Source organism: Zeus faber, assembly GCF_960531495.2.
Source record: "Zeus faber genome assembly, chromosome: 14".
Lineage (NCBI taxonomy): Eukaryota > Metazoa > Chordata > Actinopteri > Zeiformes > Zeidae > Zeus > Zeus faber.
Genome location: NC_137200.1, coordinates 21,541,102 through 21,558,561, shown reverse-complemented (window position 1 = coordinate 21,558,561; position 17,460 = coordinate 21,541,102). Strand labels below are relative to the sequence as shown.

General features: G+C 41.4%; 1 protein-coding gene across 6 annotated transcripts in view; it reads right to left on the bottom strand.

Moving 5' to 3' along the window:
• The window catches only part of LOC307240158 (ryanodine receptor 1-like), an 84,706-nt gene extending 69,513 nt beyond the window's left edge, over nucleotides 1–15,193 (bottom strand). For all 6 annotated transcript variants that reach the window (XM_080013825.1, XM_080013824.1, XM_080013827.1 and 3 more), the window contains exons 1-24: nucleotides 15,069–15,193; nucleotides 8,625–8,744; nucleotides 8,433–8,531; nucleotides 8,182–8,202; nucleotides 7,012–7,086; nucleotides 6,821–6,899; nucleotides 6,617–6,729; nucleotides 6,419–6,518; nucleotides 6,227–6,323; nucleotides 6,058–6,132; nucleotides 5,798–5,954; nucleotides 5,481–5,645; nucleotides 5,247–5,368; nucleotides 4,831–5,017; nucleotides 4,511–4,646; nucleotides 4,285–4,380; nucleotides 3,699–3,817; nucleotides 3,453–3,586; nucleotides 2,698–2,939; nucleotides 951–1,143; nucleotides 640–856; nucleotides 449–553; nucleotides 253–356; nucleotides 57–140 (exon numbers count right to left, since the gene is read on the bottom strand). In XM_080013825.1, the coding sequence (XP_079869951.1) occupies nucleotides 57–140; nucleotides 253–356; nucleotides 449–553; nucleotides 640–856; nucleotides 951–1,143; nucleotides 2,698–2,939; nucleotides 3,453–3,586; nucleotides 3,699–3,817; nucleotides 4,285–4,380; nucleotides 4,511–4,646; nucleotides 4,831–5,017; nucleotides 5,247–5,368; nucleotides 5,481–5,645; nucleotides 5,798–5,954; nucleotides 6,058–6,132; nucleotides 6,227–6,323; nucleotides 6,419–6,518; nucleotides 6,617–6,729; nucleotides 6,821–6,899; nucleotides 7,012–7,086; nucleotides 8,182–8,202; nucleotides 8,433–8,531; nucleotides 8,625–8,744; nucleotides 15,069–15,116 (2,888 nt within the window). In that variant the 5' untranslated portion in view covers nucleotides 15,117–15,193. The remainder of the gene's footprint in view (nucleotides 1–56; nucleotides 141–252; nucleotides 357–448; nucleotides 554–639; nucleotides 857–950; nucleotides 1,144–2,697; nucleotides 2,940–3,452; nucleotides 3,587–3,698; nucleotides 3,818–4,284; nucleotides 4,381–4,510; nucleotides 4,647–4,830; nucleotides 5,018–5,246; nucleotides 5,369–5,480; nucleotides 5,646–5,797; nucleotides 5,955–6,057; nucleotides 6,133–6,226; nucleotides 6,324–6,418; nucleotides 6,519–6,616; nucleotides 6,730–6,820; nucleotides 6,900–7,011; nucleotides 7,087–8,181; nucleotides 8,203–8,432; nucleotides 8,532–8,624; nucleotides 8,745–15,068) is intronic.
• Nucleotides 15,194–17,460: the final 2,267 nt, after the last annotated feature.

The following is a 17,460-nucleotide window of genomic DNA, read 5'->3' as shown; positions in this document are numbered from 1 at the left end:
GTTATTGATCACACGATTAAAAAAGGTCACATTAAAAATGTTGCCCGGCGGCTCACGTTTTTGGGAGCTTGATCTTTTTCAGGTTTTCCTCCGCTTTCTCGTCTCCCATTCCGACATGGCAGCCCAGTGCCAACAGCGTCCTTAACACAAACCACAAAAAGACTATTGTGAAATACACACAGGGGAAATGGGTTTTTGTCTAAAATGCAGCTGTTAAAAAAAAATCGATTTCGATATAAAGTCTTGACTCACTTGAGCGTCTCCCCCGACATTGCCAAGTTGTAGTTCTTCTCAGGTTCAGGGAGACTCTGGAAATCCACCAGGCAGGGGTGCAACTTCTTGTTGTCGTCCCGGAACTGACAGGGACATGACGATAAGGAGAGTTGTATGAAAAAAAATGTAATCTGAGTGGATCTCATAAAAAAAATAAAATATATAACACACTCACAGGTCCATAGGTCCATCCTTGTTCGATGCGGGTCACGGCCCACAGCTCGTGGCTGTTCTCTGCCAGCTTCTCCCTGATGCGCTCCAAATGAGGAGGGAGCACAATCTGCGAAGGGAAAACGACGTGAGGGCGGCCGGCGAGATATCGCCTCGTTTCAAGCTGTCAGCGTGTCTCAGGAGTCCGGGTCTCACCTGCACGGTGTCCACGGGACAGGGAGTGAAGGCGGTGTGCGACAGGGAGTGCGTCGGGCCCAGGAGGTTCCGAACGGCCTCGAAATCGTGCTTGTACTCTTTGATGGGTTCGATCCGCAGGCGGTCCCTCGGCAGCACGGCTTCGTAGCACGGCGCATAACCCGGCGGCGGCAGGAACTTAAAGTCCCCGTGACGTCCTCCGAGGAGAAAGCGAACCCTGGCGACGGGAGGATATAAAGGTTACGTGAGTGTCGAGTGCCTGTTTAACATTCCGTTACATCTCGCGAAGATTTGTGTTGAAATGTTCCCACCTCACGCCGGCGGAGAAGCTGACGACGGGAAAGAAGAGGCCGTCCAGGTTGAAGTTCTCGAACATGCCCTGCACGGGGTGCCCGTTGATGCGGAAGGAAATGCTGGGAACGCTCAGGTCCAGACAGCAGCTGACCACGTCCTCCGCCGTCAGAATGTGCTCATTGGGCGTGGCGACGTGACGTGGGACGCGTCCTGTGGACACAACGCGGAAATCAGCCTTTTTTTTTGGTGTTCCGTCTCCATAACACTTGACTATGAACGGCCTTTTACACACCAAGAATGATGCGAATAAACGACACAAAATTGCTAATAATTTGGAGGCGAACTGATGCGGCCACACCAACCGCAATGCAGTTTTCCTAATTAATTGTATTTATTTATTTATTCATTCTCCTAAAATTTTAAATGTTGGTAAAGCGCTATAGAAATTGGGATGTGACAGATACATTAGAGTCGCGATTGGACTTTAACTAAAGGAGTATAAGATACAAACTCTTAACCATACAAAGTTGAAAAGTGACAGGTATTATTTTATTAAGATTTACCTTTATTATATTTCAAAATGTTTTAGTTAAAGTATTACCGGAAGACAATTGGATTAAACGGAACAGAGAGCCAAAGCCCTCGTCCATTGAACCTTACGGCCGACTACCCTGGAACCCGCGTATTGCTGCCTCTAGCTATATTTATTGTTATTAATATTATTATTATTATTATTATTATTATGTAAGGGAGTAAGATGTGCAGAACAGAAGGTATTGGAGGCAAATGATCCGCAGATGATCCGCTGTGGCGACCCCTAACAGGAGCAGCCGAAAGAAGAAGAAGAAGAAGAAGAAGAAGAAGAAGAAGAGGATTATTATTATTATTATTATGAGGGGTCTATTGTTTTCATTCAGATTTTGTTTTTGTTGCCATTTGTGTTATTATTTTTCTCCTCAGAATTTTTCTGGCTAAAAGTATCTGGCCCACAGCAACCGCCTAACCCGTGGACATGAATGAGGTGTTGTTGGATCTGCGGTGTTTCAGACATCTTGTGGTACAAGTTTGAGCCACATCCACCTACATTTGGAGCAGGAATTAGTGAGAAACCGTGGCAAAACTACCGGAAGTTGCAGAACATTCCAGCATCGCCCATACGCCAACGTTCTACAACTTCCGGCCCAGTGGTGGACTGGGATTTGGACCGAGGCCTGTTGGACCGGGGGTGGGCGCTTTGTGACATCATCATCCCATTTGACGTATATGTGCACATTGTGGCTCTGGGGGGGATTCTGCATGAGGCGAAGCGGGCAGTGAAGACTCCCTCGGTCTGCGGTGGTTGCTTGACGCAGGCGTTGCACTGAGTCGACACAACCTGACACAACACCCAGCTTTTCGTTTTTATACTCTTGCCATTTTTTGTAAATAAACATATTCTGTTCGCTTCTAACATGGTTGTCGTTTCCCTCCGATGATGCGCTCCATCGGAACTCCAAAAATTGTAACTCGTGTTGGTAGGAAGTTATGCTGTGTTCCATGGGGAGAAAACTGTAATTCCTGACTAACGCAACTAACTAAAAATTTGGGCTATTTTAGGGGCCATTGATAAAACATTCGGGGCTGAAGCCCCCAGATGCCCACCCCTAACGCCACCACTGGATGAAATTCACAGATTTGTTTCAATTCACTAAAACGTGTTAGCGGACAAAAACGGGTGGACTCGTTCAAAGGTATAAATAAATAAACCGTCTTTACAGCACTTACCTGACCAGAGATGGAGTCCGTCGAAGCCATAGGAGTAGAGGTCGTCCCCGACTCCATTGGCGCCCCAGCCTTCGCCCCCTCCAGGGTACGGGCTGTAGCCCTCCGTCAGAGCCCAGCCCACACGCAGGTGGAATGGCTGAGCGGTGAGGAAGGGCTCCACCTGGTCCACCATCACCTCAAAATACCACTTCTTGTACTGGGTGGAGCCTTCGCATGTTCCCAGGAAGATGTTGGGTCTCATGCTATGGTGAAAAAATAAAGTAAAAGAGATCTCAAACTCAACAGTCAGAAACAGTCGCCATGGAATTACCACATATGGGGGCAGTTTCGCAGAAGGAGTTTAATCGAAATCAGGACTAAGCTCATCCTACTTAAATGAATCCAGAATTTTAAAATGCCTTTCTGAGGCGTTGCTTCATTTCAGATGAGTTAGTTGTAGACTAGGACGTCCTAGACTAAGGTGATGAAGACTAGTCAGCTAATTCTGTCTGCTCTTGGTGCTGGTCTTAGTCCTGATGATCCATTTCCTGTACTGTCAAGGTCGACCTGGAGGCCCCACGTCCATTAATCCAAAGCTAAACCTGCCTCTGGTCAGGTTTCATTGAAACCTTCACTTAGACCCTGATTAGCTCTAATCTTCCTTCTGGAAATCAGATTTTTTTAAACCAATACTAGTGCAAGTCTGAGACTATATAACCATGACTGACCATTTCAGTTATCTATCTATCAAGTCTCTATCTACTTCAAAATACTACCTCGTAACATAATTGATGATGCTGGTCTGAAGAAGTAGGTCACGACCCGGAAGCAGATTCTCTGTGATGAGATTCTGGTTGGACCTGACAGCGACGCCGTTACAAACGCAGAGGGAGCAGAGCACATCCAGCACCTTCAGGCCACACAAACAAAGGCCATTTTAACATCTTCAACGGATCAACTTGTGAAAATATTAGAACAAAAAGTTAGCTCTTTTTTCACAATTTTTCAACTTCGAGACCGACCTTGTGATTGCGTCCGTGCTTGTCCAGAAGAGAGATGATCGATTTGATGTGATTCTCCTGGATGATGTTGAGTACCTCTGGACTCTCAATCAGGACACAATACAGCACCTCCAGGATCCCTGTTGTACAGTAAGAGTGCGGTGCAGTAAAACAGAGGTTTAAGGAAGCTCAATAGCTCGACAGCACAAATCAATAGTGTACATAATTTAGAGCAGTGGCTCTCAAACTATTTTTTAGTAGTATACCCCATCTAAAATCTTTTTTCAGCTGAGTACCCCCGTTACTGGCATTGGGAGAAAAAAAGAAAATAAACATAAATTATGTACTGTATGTGCGTTGTATTTATCTATTTTTTATATATATAATATTAATTATAACCAATATTTTTTCACTTTTTTTTTTTTTTCGGAGTACCCCCTGTGGTACCCCAAGGGGTATGAGTACCCCCAATTGAGAAATACTGATTTAGGGAGCAGCATCCTGGATCACAACATTTACCATTTTTTTATCGCTCTTATTTACTCACATATAGTGGAGAATACACAACAACTTAATCTTCTGAGGCCATAGGGAACAAAATCCATACCTGAGGATGCTTCCAGGCGGTCCAGTTTACTGACCAGCCAATCCAGGTTATCGCAGAAGAGGGCGCAGTTTGCACGGTTACCTCTGATCAAAGAAGCTTCACACAAGAAGATTGAGACAGTTGCCCACGCGCCATATCGAGAAATAAAACACAGACACCAACAATCGTTAAACATGGGGGCTCATATCAAGAAGTCGACCAGGAGAAAGAAGTAGATGTATCATACCTAGCAATTCATACAATAAATTAACTATTTCCTTCCACGATTCTGCTGCCTCCTCCCCGGCAAATTCTGAGAAATGGGCGGCCGTGTTGTAGACGTTGAGGCGATCGACACAGTCCAGGACAAGTGTGATCATACCCTGAGGGCCAATGATAAAAAAAAATAAAAAAAATTTAAATGTGGAAGAATTGTGTAGAATTGATAGCTATATCGAATGAACGCCTGCAATTAAATGTAGAGTGAACTCAATCAATCTGGTGATTTAAAATAGAAATCGATAATGGCAAAGTCGCCGGTAACATGAGAACTGCTAGGTGGCTCACCTCCTCTTGGAAGAGGTTCTGTCTGTTCTTGAGGGAGCGGAGTTTAGTCTGTTTCTCCTCGTGTTCCAGCTCCTCCTCGGGGGGTCGGAAGTAGAAAATGAGATCTTGCAGGGAGAGGATGACGGAGTCCATCGGTAGGGTATGCGGGCCGGAAGACTTGTTCTTCCCGCTCAGAGCATCTAGACCTCTGGAGGCACACAGAGCAGACGCAGTCCATGCTATAAATATATGATGCCGTAGCTATGTATCTAGACCGAAATGAGCTTCATTCCAAGTCGTTTGGCAGTTTAGCACTTCAAGTTTCTCAATCGAAGCGCGAAGCGAAGCGTTGAGCGAGGGTGTGCTATGGCAAACCTATCCCTTAAAATAGTTTGGAATACATTTGAGAAAGAAATACAATGAGAAAGTAGCACTACTTGATGAACTGATGGAAGAGGCCTGTTGTGCTGTAGATCATTCTGGCCGCCTGTGACTCTTCTGTCTGGGAGCGAGCTACTGTGAGGGCATCGTCCATGTGGCCTTCTTTGTGGAGAATAGCCTGAGAAGCGCAAAAGACGGCTCTTAAAACTGCATCAATGCAAGCATAAATCATAGTGCAAGCCTGCCTTCATAGCAGCCGTCCATCTAGAGGCTACTGCATTCCACCATACCTTTCTTTTGAGAGGCCCCAAACGGGCCGATTTGGCATCCACAGCAGCATAAGTCAGCCAAAGACCAGTTGAAATGTGTTGCACAAAACACATGGACTCCCCATACTTGATCTCAGGCGTGCCCATGCCCTCCACATCTCGCTTCTGAGCCACCTCGATCTTATCCTGCAGTTTGGAAGAATACCCAAAAAGGCTTCCATGAAAATGCACACCTTCTCAATGGTGGTGAGAATTTTCCAAATACTGCAAATTGTGTATTTGCTGGCATCTGTTTTTTTTTTATGGTAAACTCATTTCGGGTAGGTTTTGGCACTGGCCTTTGAAATTCTGAAGCAGAAGGCGGACATCTTGGAGTTAGCCTTTTCAGGGTCCACCACCAGGAGACCTTTCTCTTCGTCCAGATAAAGGTATCTGCCTGTCGTTATGTGTCGTATGCGGAACGACTGGCCCCATTTGATGTGGCTGCCACTCCAACTGCGAAAAAAAAGCAGTTCCCAAACAAATTACCAGATCAAGTTCAATTGCCAAATGTTAACATGTCTTAAACTGATCGACAAAATAAACTAGGTAAACCCACCCGATACGAAGCGGTTCAAGTCTCCACAGAGATCGGGCGTGGCTACAGACGGCGCCTCCCTCATAGTGAGCGACTCTGGACAAAATGGAACTGAGTCAGTGATGGGCCCGCCATGGCGAGAACCACAGCAAACACATGAAACTTTCCAAGACTACAACGAGATGGCCACCTGCGCTGGTCGTCGCCTTGATCGGCCGTTGGAATAGCCAGACACTCATCCATGTGGCCGTGGAACAGCCTGAGCACGTAGCCTCCCGTCAAGAACCCTAGCGCAGAAAAGTCCCGCTGGTAAGAAGGACTGGGGAACTGAAGATGAAGTTCATTAAAAATAATTTCACGGCCAAAATAAGGAGATCTCTACCTTCGGCCAGCTCACATCCTGACATCACCGGCGTCATGGTCCACAGTGTCTGCATGAAGGAAGCGTCTACCATCAGGTCTCCACTGGCGTAGGAGAGGTGCTGACGATGGAGGAGGAGGTGGGACGCTCGGTGAGTTGAATCAAAGAAAGGGCAAACGGCAAATATGCCGTGCTAAGTCAAGAAAAGATGATGCTCACCAGGTATCTCTCTGAGGACACACTGACAAGGATGAGGTCATCTCCAACACGGACCTTCTCCCCTTCCGACCTTTGCTTGGAGGCTGGATGGATGGTCCACCAGCAGGCTTCTCCTGTAGGAAGACAACGTTTGAGCGACGCGGCAGCTCCGGTCCACTGTGTTAAAAAAAACTAAACATAATTCGGCTACAGCCCAATAACTACCCGTAGAGTCCTCCTGCAAGCCCACGTCGAAAGCCAGCTTGTCCGTCAACGAGCGCGACGTCGTCAGGCAGCAGAGGTACTGCGAGAAGAGGTGGGATCACAAAATATCGATTGCTCCCTCCCGAAGGGGGAAATGCCCGACTGCGTTGCAAAATTCACACAGACAGGAAGTGCAGAGCCACTGTCCTCACCATGCTGGAGTGCGTGTGTTTCAGGAGGATGGCGTGGCCGTACAGCAGTGTGCGGTGGCCTCCTCCCTGGGACGACTGGCGAGGGAGGAGAATCGGAGAGTTACTTTGGGGGAACCACACCGAGCCCCTTTTTGAGGGCGAATGCTGAGAATTTGGAAAGTCGAAACTTCCCTTCATTAAAACACGCGGTCAGACTAGTTGGCTCCTAAAGATTTAATCTATTACTGGATCTTCTAAAGCCATTATACAGTCAGTGGGAAGAAGAAGTGCTCAGACTAACATTGAAAATAACTGTTATTTCATGTTGTTATGATTAGTGGGATCACATCCAAAGACAAGACTTTTACCGACATATTAACTTCTTGGGAATATTGAGATTCCACGGCAAAATAACTGGGTTAAGCAAGCAACAGAACACGGGACAAGATGTCTGATTAACTGAACAACTCTTCTGTACTAATCTGAGTGTATGCGTGTGTTAGCAAGAATATTAGGGTTAAACACAATAAAGATATCTAGAATGAGATTAAGACCTTCCAGATTACAGCAGGTAGATTAAACATGAAAGTACATAATGATAAACACATTATGCCTGATGAACTTGGCTTATAGGATAAGATAAGAGGCCCCATGCCCATTAATCCAAAGATTAACCTGCCTCTGGTCAAGTTTAATTAAACTTTAAATTAATAATTTTAAAACAATAAAAAATAAAGACAAGGGCAGGTCTGAGTCTATCGACTACTAACCATGACTGAGAAAGTTTCAGTTAGTCCGGATTTAGTGTTCAGTGTGTTTAGTCCAAGATTCTGCCTGATCTGTGTCAGCGAAACTGAGCCCTAGGGACCTGGAACTTTTTTGTTGATTGTTTGTTTTTCCTTCATTCAAATATAAGAGCGAGGCCTATTGCTGCCGAAGAGCTTTCTCTGGGCATCATTTGGTAGGAGAGGGTTGAGATATGGCCGTGGACGCCGAGGTCCGCAGCCAACACTCGACTCTAGAAGAAGGAGTCTTAGCAGTCCCTGCGTTCACGTCAGAAGGCGTGGTTAGAGTTAGCCTCATCAGACAGACAAGGGGGCGGTGAGATTGAGGATAAGTTGAGGACTCTCGGAATCGGAAGGGGGGTGAGAGAGGGGAGATCTCAAGGAGCGGAAGAATGAGCGAACATACCCATTTGTCCAAATCGACTGCCTATGGTTGGCAGGTGGGAGAGTGAAAGGCGCATGGGGTGTAGAGTCGGAAAGAGACAAAGTTCAGTTGCTAAATGTACATGACACGTTTTAAGATAACAACAATCTCTACCATTATAATAAAGCACAGAATGGATTTGTTTTAACACGACGATAATATACTGTGCACATCCAGCATCAAACACAACGGATTTTCCCGTAAATGTCCTTGGTTCTCGCCACCCTCCGTACCTCGTCCAGAGACGTGTTGGACAGCATCTCCTGCAACGCCCGCACGGACAGCGACTGCTCCAAAATGAAGCAGCAGATCGCCAGGTCGGGAGGGACATTCTGAGGCACAAACACAAACCCTTCAACAACCGGCCCACTTCAGAGCGGAGGCGACACGTCCAGCATACATACGGGTCGGCGGCATCACGTTACCTGAGCGTTTGAGGTGGTCTCCAAGAAACAGAGGCGGTTCCCGAAGCCTTCGCAGGACAAACACAGCTTGATCTGTTCCTTGAGGATGGAGGCCGTGCACTGCAGTACTACCTGGTCATCCTATGAGCGCGGAAGTAAATCACAGGTGAGGGACTTTCTCGATCGATAGTCACAATCGTTTTTCTTTTCCTGTTTCTGGCATTCTGGTGACTCAAGACTCTTAAAACTTAAATCATCAGAAGCCAAAACAAAAAAGAAAAAAAGGAGGTGTAACGTTAGGTGTAATGTGGATGAAAACCTTTCTTGCATTCATCTGAGGGTCAGTAAAAAGTCACTTTTGAAGTACACTCCATGAAAGAGCAACGCGAAAAGAAATTGTCATTGGTTACTCATCGCCAGTGACTAAATAACAATAAAAAAAATGTTTGTAGATTTTGATGTTAATTGACTTTTCCATGTTTCATTCCCATCCATTCGAAAAATCGGACTCCTCAACATATGATGTTGAGGAGTCCGATTATGATGTTGATATATAATTAATTAACTGGGCAGAAAATCGTTTTGTTTTTTTTACCTATATTAACGTCATTTGAGTGACTTATTTGTTTTTCCAAAGCCCCTACACTACTGACATTACCTATAAATTTGATATTAAACCTCCATTGACCCTTGAACAGGTTCTCATCAAGTTTTCAGTATATCTTTATTTTTAGGGGTAATTTATTTTCATTTTTGTACATATCAACTCCACGGTCACAGTTATGTTTTGCACAAAGTGGCACTTAAGTTTCAACCATTTTACAGTTTTTGGTTATTATTATTAATATCTCTTCTGTTAAAATAACTTTTTGGACACACTTTTTCTGTTTAATGGCCCATTCTTAGATGAGTGATTTTTGTATTACATTAAATACATTATTTTCATACTTAAAGTCACCTCTACCGCTTGGTTGAGACAGACAATAAAATATTCTTTCATCTTAATTTATATATATATGTGGTGTGGGGGTGGTGAGGTTTAAGCAGACACACCCGTCTTCGAACTGGGCCCAGGATCAGTGTGGCTGTACGCCTGTTGCTCCTTAAGGTAATGGTATTAACCCCATCCCCCCCCCACACACACACACATAGGAGAAGAGGCCTTGTCATGACATGTTGTCCATCTGGTCCGGGCTAGTTCCACCTTGCCTACTCACGACAATAATTATTATTGGGGTTTTCTTTAATAATGAGTTACAAAAAAATGTATTCAAGTTATTATTTGTCAAGTTATTATTTGTCATTTCTCTTTCAAAAAGGGAAAATTGCACTCTTTTACACATGTTTAACTTTAATCCCTAGGCATCACATACGGATCACAATAATAATTACACTTAATGAGCTTGTGCCTCTAACTATATAATAATAACTTTTGACAGTTCAAGCTTATAATGTTTGTCAGGGTTGGCGTTAAAGCATACAGCTATATTAGAGAGATCTGGTTTCCAGAAATAACAGTAGTTAACAAAAAAAAGACCAGAGGTTTGAATTTAGCTGTAAATAAGTGTAAACTTATTTGTCGCCGTGCTCAATTTCAATTTCATTATCAAAAAAATGTGTGTTTTCGACCTTGGGTTCCAGACGGTGGTTGGGGAAGGCATGTTGTAAAAATTGGGAATAACGGAGAAAAGGAATGTCGTAGAATGAACCAGAAGAAACAGCTGCTCATCCTTTTATTTATTTATTTATTTATTTTTAACCAGCTCTTTGTCCTAACTTTAACTCGTGGTATTCAAACTCTGGGGGTCCAATGGGGCGTGGAGGAATTGCAGGGGGGCGTGATCAAATGAAAGCGGCCTTTCGGAAATATTTTAAAGCATTAATCTGACACGACTAATTATGTTACATGGTTACATTTCACGAAATATGTTAATTCGAGGTTTCAAAATCGAATAGGGCAATAGTTTATTCATTTGACATGATCTCATTTTCCTCACGGACACCTTCCAGCCCCCGTCAACCTGTGCGAATAGGGAATGAAAGCCAAAAAGGAATGTGACCGCTCGACCTCCTCCACCATAAACTACGTCAGTTTGCGTCATGACACGTTTGTTTTATTTGTACATTTTATTTGTCCTTCGCGCCAAGTCCTTGAAATCTTTGGAAGTTTGAACACCACTGCCTCAACTTATATTTAACTTATATCCCCCCCCTTGTTGTTGCTCTGTGGCCGCACTAAGCTCTGCGGCTGCCCGGCTCAGCGGCCACTCCTCCATCCTCTATTTCGAGCCCCTCCACCTGCTCTCCACACATTCTCCCCTGGAAAGCACCAGATATCTGAGAGCACATTGCTCAGCGCCACTGCTCCGCGCTCAACAGCTTTAATAACATAATTGGTAGCCCCGCGGAGGAAAGGGATTTATCCCAGATTTTCACCCCGGGTCACTTTCTTAATCTCATCTCGAGAATTCATATCCGGTGTCAGCGATTTTGTCGGGAGTGCTTTCGGCTCGTCCGTGGCCGATTAAAGGTGCGCGCCTTTAAGTGACAAATTCTCACAAAGGGAGAAAAACTTCAACTTCAGGGTAGGACACAGTTAGAAGCCCAAGTGGGGAAAAAAAAAAAAAAGTATTTTTCCATTCTGAAAGTATATTTTTAATATATAAAATGTGTTAAAAGTATATTTGTTGTGAGTATACATTAAGTGGACTTTTTGGTACTTTTTATTTACTTAATGTAAATAACATAAATGACATTAAAGTAGAGCTTTTGTACAGTGATTAATATGTTGTAAGAGTAGTACAACAGAATATTAGTGTAGTGTTGTAAGTACACTACACTAATATTCAAACATTAACCTCACTTAAACTGCACTTTAGTATACTTGGTTAAAAGTACTTGCTACTTGTTATTTTGCTCGTCAAAAGTAACCAAAAAACAAAAATATTGTTTTTTGAAATTTAAGCAAATCTTGAGTACTACTTCTAAGGCACTAGGTTCAAGTCGTTTCAATTGAAGACAACTTTAGTATATTGTGAATAAATATATACATAAGATGTATAATAAATACACTTAAATATACTTTTTTTTGGGATATTCAATATGTAAAATTCATAGTTCATTTAAAGTTCAAATATTGCCTCCTATATTTTTAGTTAGGCCATAATGAATTGTATGTACTATTGCATGTGTCTCTGAATAAATGAAATAGTAGAAGAAATATAAACCATAAATTATTTTACATTGTGGGGTAAACACAACAACTTTTAAAAGCCCCCAAAAAACTAAAAAACATCAACATAAACACCTCTGACTATTAAAAATAAAACAAGCCGATTTTTCATCAATGTATGTTACACCAAAATGATTCCCTTTGTTTCCTATTTCCCATAATAATTAGTAAGCTTTGTTATATGGAAAATTGAAAAGAAAATAACAATGATGATTCTAGGGCTGTACCCGACTCAGAATATAGTCAGTCGAATCAGATTAATGCGAATATTCGACCACACGCTTCTGGCCTATTTAAGTAGCCAATCCCTCCTGCCTTACATGCTTTGCTGCCTGCTTTTCTGCCTGTTTGCTTGCCAGAATGCTGCACTACCTCCACCTCCCCTGCATCCACCTGCTGGGCTCCACTCTTCTATCCAATGGGGGTATTTGAGCTCATCACACCTTTAATTCTAGATCACTAAGTATGTCTACACTATGTTTGCTGTACACTTCAGTGGGAACGCAGTAGAGCCCAGATGCCAAATTCAAATGATGCTAAATAAATAAACAACAATTAAACTTTAAAGTAAATCAAAGAGTTGCCAGTCAGAACTAATCTTATTCTTATTGTTGTATACGGCCTCAACATTTAAGAATTGTAAGAATATGTGCTTCTAAAAAAATTTAATCAAAACTGCTCTGACCCGTGGAGGCATGGACTCCACAAGACCTCTGAAGGTGTCCTGTGGTATCTGGCACCAAGACGTTAGCAGCAGATCCTTTAAGTCCTGGAAGTTGCGAGGTGGGGCCTTTATGGATCGGGCTTATTGTTCCAGCTCATCCCATAAATGCTCCATCGGATCGAACCCTAACCCCGACCATCCACATGATGTAGAAGAAAACGTGATTCATCAGACCAGGACACCTTCACCTTTGCTCCATGGTCCAATTCTGATGCTCACGTGCCCGTTGTAGGTGCTTTTGGTGGTGGACAGGGGTCAGCATGGACACTCTGACTGGTCCCATACGCAGCAAGCTGTGATGCACTGTGTATTCTGACACCTTTCTATCATAGCAGCATTAACTTTTTCACCAATTTGTGCTACAGTAGCTCTTCTGTGGGATCGAACCAGACGGGCTGGACTTCACTCCCCACGTGCATCAATGAGCCTTGTTGTCCTTGTTGTTCACCGGTTGTCCTTCCTTGGAGCACTTTTGGTAGGTACTAATCACTGCATACCTGGAACACCCCAAAAGACCTGGTGTTTTGGAGATGCTCTGACCCAGTCATCTAGCCATCACAATTTGGCCCTTGTCAAAGTGGCTCAGATCCTTACGCTTGACCATTTTTCTTGCCTCCAACACATCAACTTCAAGAACTGACTGTTCACTTGCTGCCTAATATATCCCACCCCTTGACAGGTGCCACTGGAATGAGATGAACAATGTTATTCACTTCACCTGTCAGTGGTTTTAATGTTGTGGCTGATCAGTGCAACTCTCGTCAGCTCCTATAGTGCAGTTCCCACACGGACCAGAGAAAGCAGGTGCCGAAATGGGCCAAGCTTTGAAGCTGTTAATCCGCACACTGTAAATATAGAACTCTAAGATAAGTGAAGGGTGAACTGTATCAGACTAATAATAAAAAATGAATGGTCAGTTTTCATGACACAACACCCACACACATATGTACTTTATATATAGTATCCAAATTCAGTGGTGAGATTTTTCTAATGTCCATTAAAAGCCCCATGTCCTTTACTGACGCAGTGATAGGCGGTTGTGAAGAGTCACAACATTCCACACAGTGGAGTCGGTGCTTATCCAAAAACAGCGGTTGTAACTTTATAGTGAATGATGCGGCGGAAAAAAAATACACTTCAGATTTTAGATCCTTGATCCATCTTTACATATAGAAGTGAGTTCGGTGAAATTTGACTGTTTTAAACGCCTGGAAATTAGTTTGTAACCACATATTTAAGGCTTCAAATAGGGGTTTTCTAATCAGTGTATATGTAATACCGGACTGACACCCCAAGAAAATAAACTACAATTCCAATTCATTTTCATTCGTAACATTTATGCATCAATTTTCCTCGGACGCTGGTTCCCTGCTCCACGCTTTGGATGTTGTATGGGTAACATTTACACTGAATCTGTGCAGACATTACAGAATAATTTCTCTTCTTCATTTTCTTCTGTTTTCTCTCCTCTTTTCGCTTTCTAGCGGAACAAAAACTCAAAAAGTACGAAATTATGATGCGCTTTGGTTTGGAAATGCTGACTGAAATATCACACGTTTTGTAAAATGATGGTAAATGCTGCATGGACTTCCTTTAGAAAGAGCATTTCTAGTCTTGCGACTACTCAAAGCACTTTACAATACATGCCTCACATTCACCCATTCACACACACATTCGTACATTGATGGCGGCCGCAGCTGTGCAAGGTGCACACCTGCTCAATGAGAGAGGTTAGGGGTTCAGTGTCTTGCTCAAGGACACTTCGACATGCTGCCAGGAGGAGCTGGGAATCGAACCAGGGACCCTCTGATTACTGGCTCTACCCCCTTTTCCCTTCAAAACCATTGTAATCTTGATCCTCACTTTGAGTTTTATTAATCACTATAAGTAATAATAATAATAATAATAATAATAATAATAATAATAATAATAATAATAATAATAATAATAATAACAATAATAATAATAAAAGCTTGAATTAAATTCAGTGTCAATCCTGTAGAATTTCAACTGCTTTTTATTTCCGCCATATGTACATTTGTTTTAATACTACTATAATAATAATAATAATAATAATAATAATATACATTTATCTGAAAGCTTTAAAAAGGTTTCCTCTGTGTAACTGTTTTGTGCTGATATTTACAACTTGGTGCGACAGTTTTGTCTGGGTGACAAACCAGCGAATATATCAAGTGACAATTGTAAAAATAGATAACAATGCCAACACACCGGCCACTTGTCGCTGTCAATCTCTGTCCTCCATAGTCAAGCACAAGCAAGTCACTTACACAGTAACAGCAACAGTTAATAGGTTATTATTAGTATTATAGTATTATGAGAATCAATAATAATACAAATGATAATAAAAATGACAACTATAATAATAATAATAATAATAATAATAATAATAATAATAATAATAATAATAATAACAATAATAATAATAATAATAATAATAAATTTTGATGGAAAAAAAGGAGTTTAAAAAAAATGTTGCATCACTTACTGTACGCAGAAACTGGATCTCTTCCTCTCCATCAGCACCTTCTGCCATCCTCCCAAAACATCAGAGGCTAATGCTGCTTGGAGACGGGAAGACGGCCGATTGTTTCCAAAAAGTCCCTGTGCCGGTGCCAGGGCCGGTGTGTCTTGAGACAGTGAAGGTCAGCGCTGTGATCTCTGGCTGAGCTGCTGTAAAACACAGAGATTGACAGTGACAGTGACAGCCCTGTTCATTGTGGCAGCAAAAAAAAAAAAAAAAAAAAAAAAAAGGTGGGGGGCGGAGCTTAATCATAAAATGCTGTTGTGAATCCTGCAGGGCTCCTTCTGGACACAGACGCAGGGTTTGCTCTAGCATTACAAAATTCAATTCAAGGGCTTTCAAGTCATTTTTTTTTAAGCTCTATTTCTTAATTTTTTTTTTTCAAACAAGTAACTGGCATGGTCCCTGTAGACTGTGCAACTTGTCCCAAGTTTGCAGTATCAACACACAATCAACACTCTTCAATCATTGATATAAAATAATAATAATAATAACAAATATAGCTGCAGGCAGCAATACAGGGGTTCCAGTTTATTCGTGTGAGGTACGTATGACTGTTATTTGTGTTATGTGAAATGCATCACAACTTACTAAACGTACAAACATCAAACATTGTGGACTTAGGTCGGGTAGTTACGTCCAGTTTATTTTAGAATATCGTGACTGACCTTCAGAGTTCTAATCTAGTCAGTTCTAAATAATTGTTCTAAATAGCTGAGCTGTTTTAAATAGTTGAGTCTTTATTGTCTTATATTTTCTGCTTTTTTTCGGCATCTGTGACGATGACAAAAACAACTTCAGTAATTACTTTTCATAACATTAACGATAAATATATTTAATTTTAAAAATATATAAAAACATTTATTTATAATTACTACTTTATTGTACTTTGTTAATAATGTACAATACGAAAATTCTGTTTAATATCGAATTTGTCTATATTGTAATGAAGACAACATTTATGTTACTTCAACAATAATTTTGAATTGTAATTATTATGGAATAATTAGTTAATATGAGAAACACTTTCTGCCTTTTCAGTAAAGTATGTTAAGTTTAGCTTTACAAAAATGTTTCTACATGATGTGTATTACAAATAAAGTGTTATATTTCTTATTTTCATCTATATCTTATCATTCTTATCTTACCTTGAATGCATTAAAGCATCCGCAGTGTCAGTGACGGGAGATGACGTTGTGACTGTTATACATCAATTATGATGTATTCACGTAGATTAACGATAACTGCTGGGTTTACTTTACTTCGATTATATTTTCAGTAAGTTACGTTATTCAGTGAAATACGAAAAACATTGTGGTATTCCTATTAGTAATTAACATTTTATGGCTTCTAGTTTTCCGATGCCTTGTTGGATTTGTAACTCATCACTCAGCCACACATTTCATTGCTTCCCAGTGAACGCCGCAACGAATCCTGTGGATAAGTGTTTATTGTATTTTTCATTAATCCGGCAAAGTAATGTGGACCACGCATGGATTTAAAATATTCCCACATTACATTACATTACATATATGTTACATATACATTATATATATAATGTAAATATATATTTATTTATATATATTTATATTATATATATCAATAAATAGATATTTATTTATTTTTAATTATGCGTGTGTGTGTGTGTGTGTGTGTGTGTGTATATATACACACACACACACACACACACACACATACATACATACATACATACATACATACATACACACACACACACACACACACACACACACACACACACACACACACACACACACACACTCTGTATATTCAAGAGATTCAAGAGGTTTATTCGTCACATACATATACATACCTTCATATGCAGTGAAATGTCTCTGTAACGCACCCGGAGATGATGCAGTTAGTTACTAAACCGAACATAACAGCCAACCTAACTGAAACCAACTGATTCCTAAAACGTAATGCAGTTAACGAATAGAATGATATTAGTAAATAAAAAATAAAAATTAAATAAGACTCAAAAATATAATACAAAGTGGGGGTAAAAAATAGAAGGGAATAGAGTTAACTATATATATATATATATATATATATATATATATATATATATATATATATATATATATATAAAACCTAAACATTTCTGTCTTCGTTTGGTAAACGAAAATCCCAGGAGTGAAGTATTTAAAAATAAAATAATAATAATAATTAACAAAAACAAAAAAAAAAACAGCAATGCGTTGTGTTACCCTTCGTCGTCCTGTAGGGGGCAGCAGGACGTGTCGCTTGGGAACATCAACAGAGAGAAAGAGGAAACGCGGTCCGTCCCTCAAACCCTTCCCCCGAATCTCTGACGTCCGGCTCTGTTGTTGTT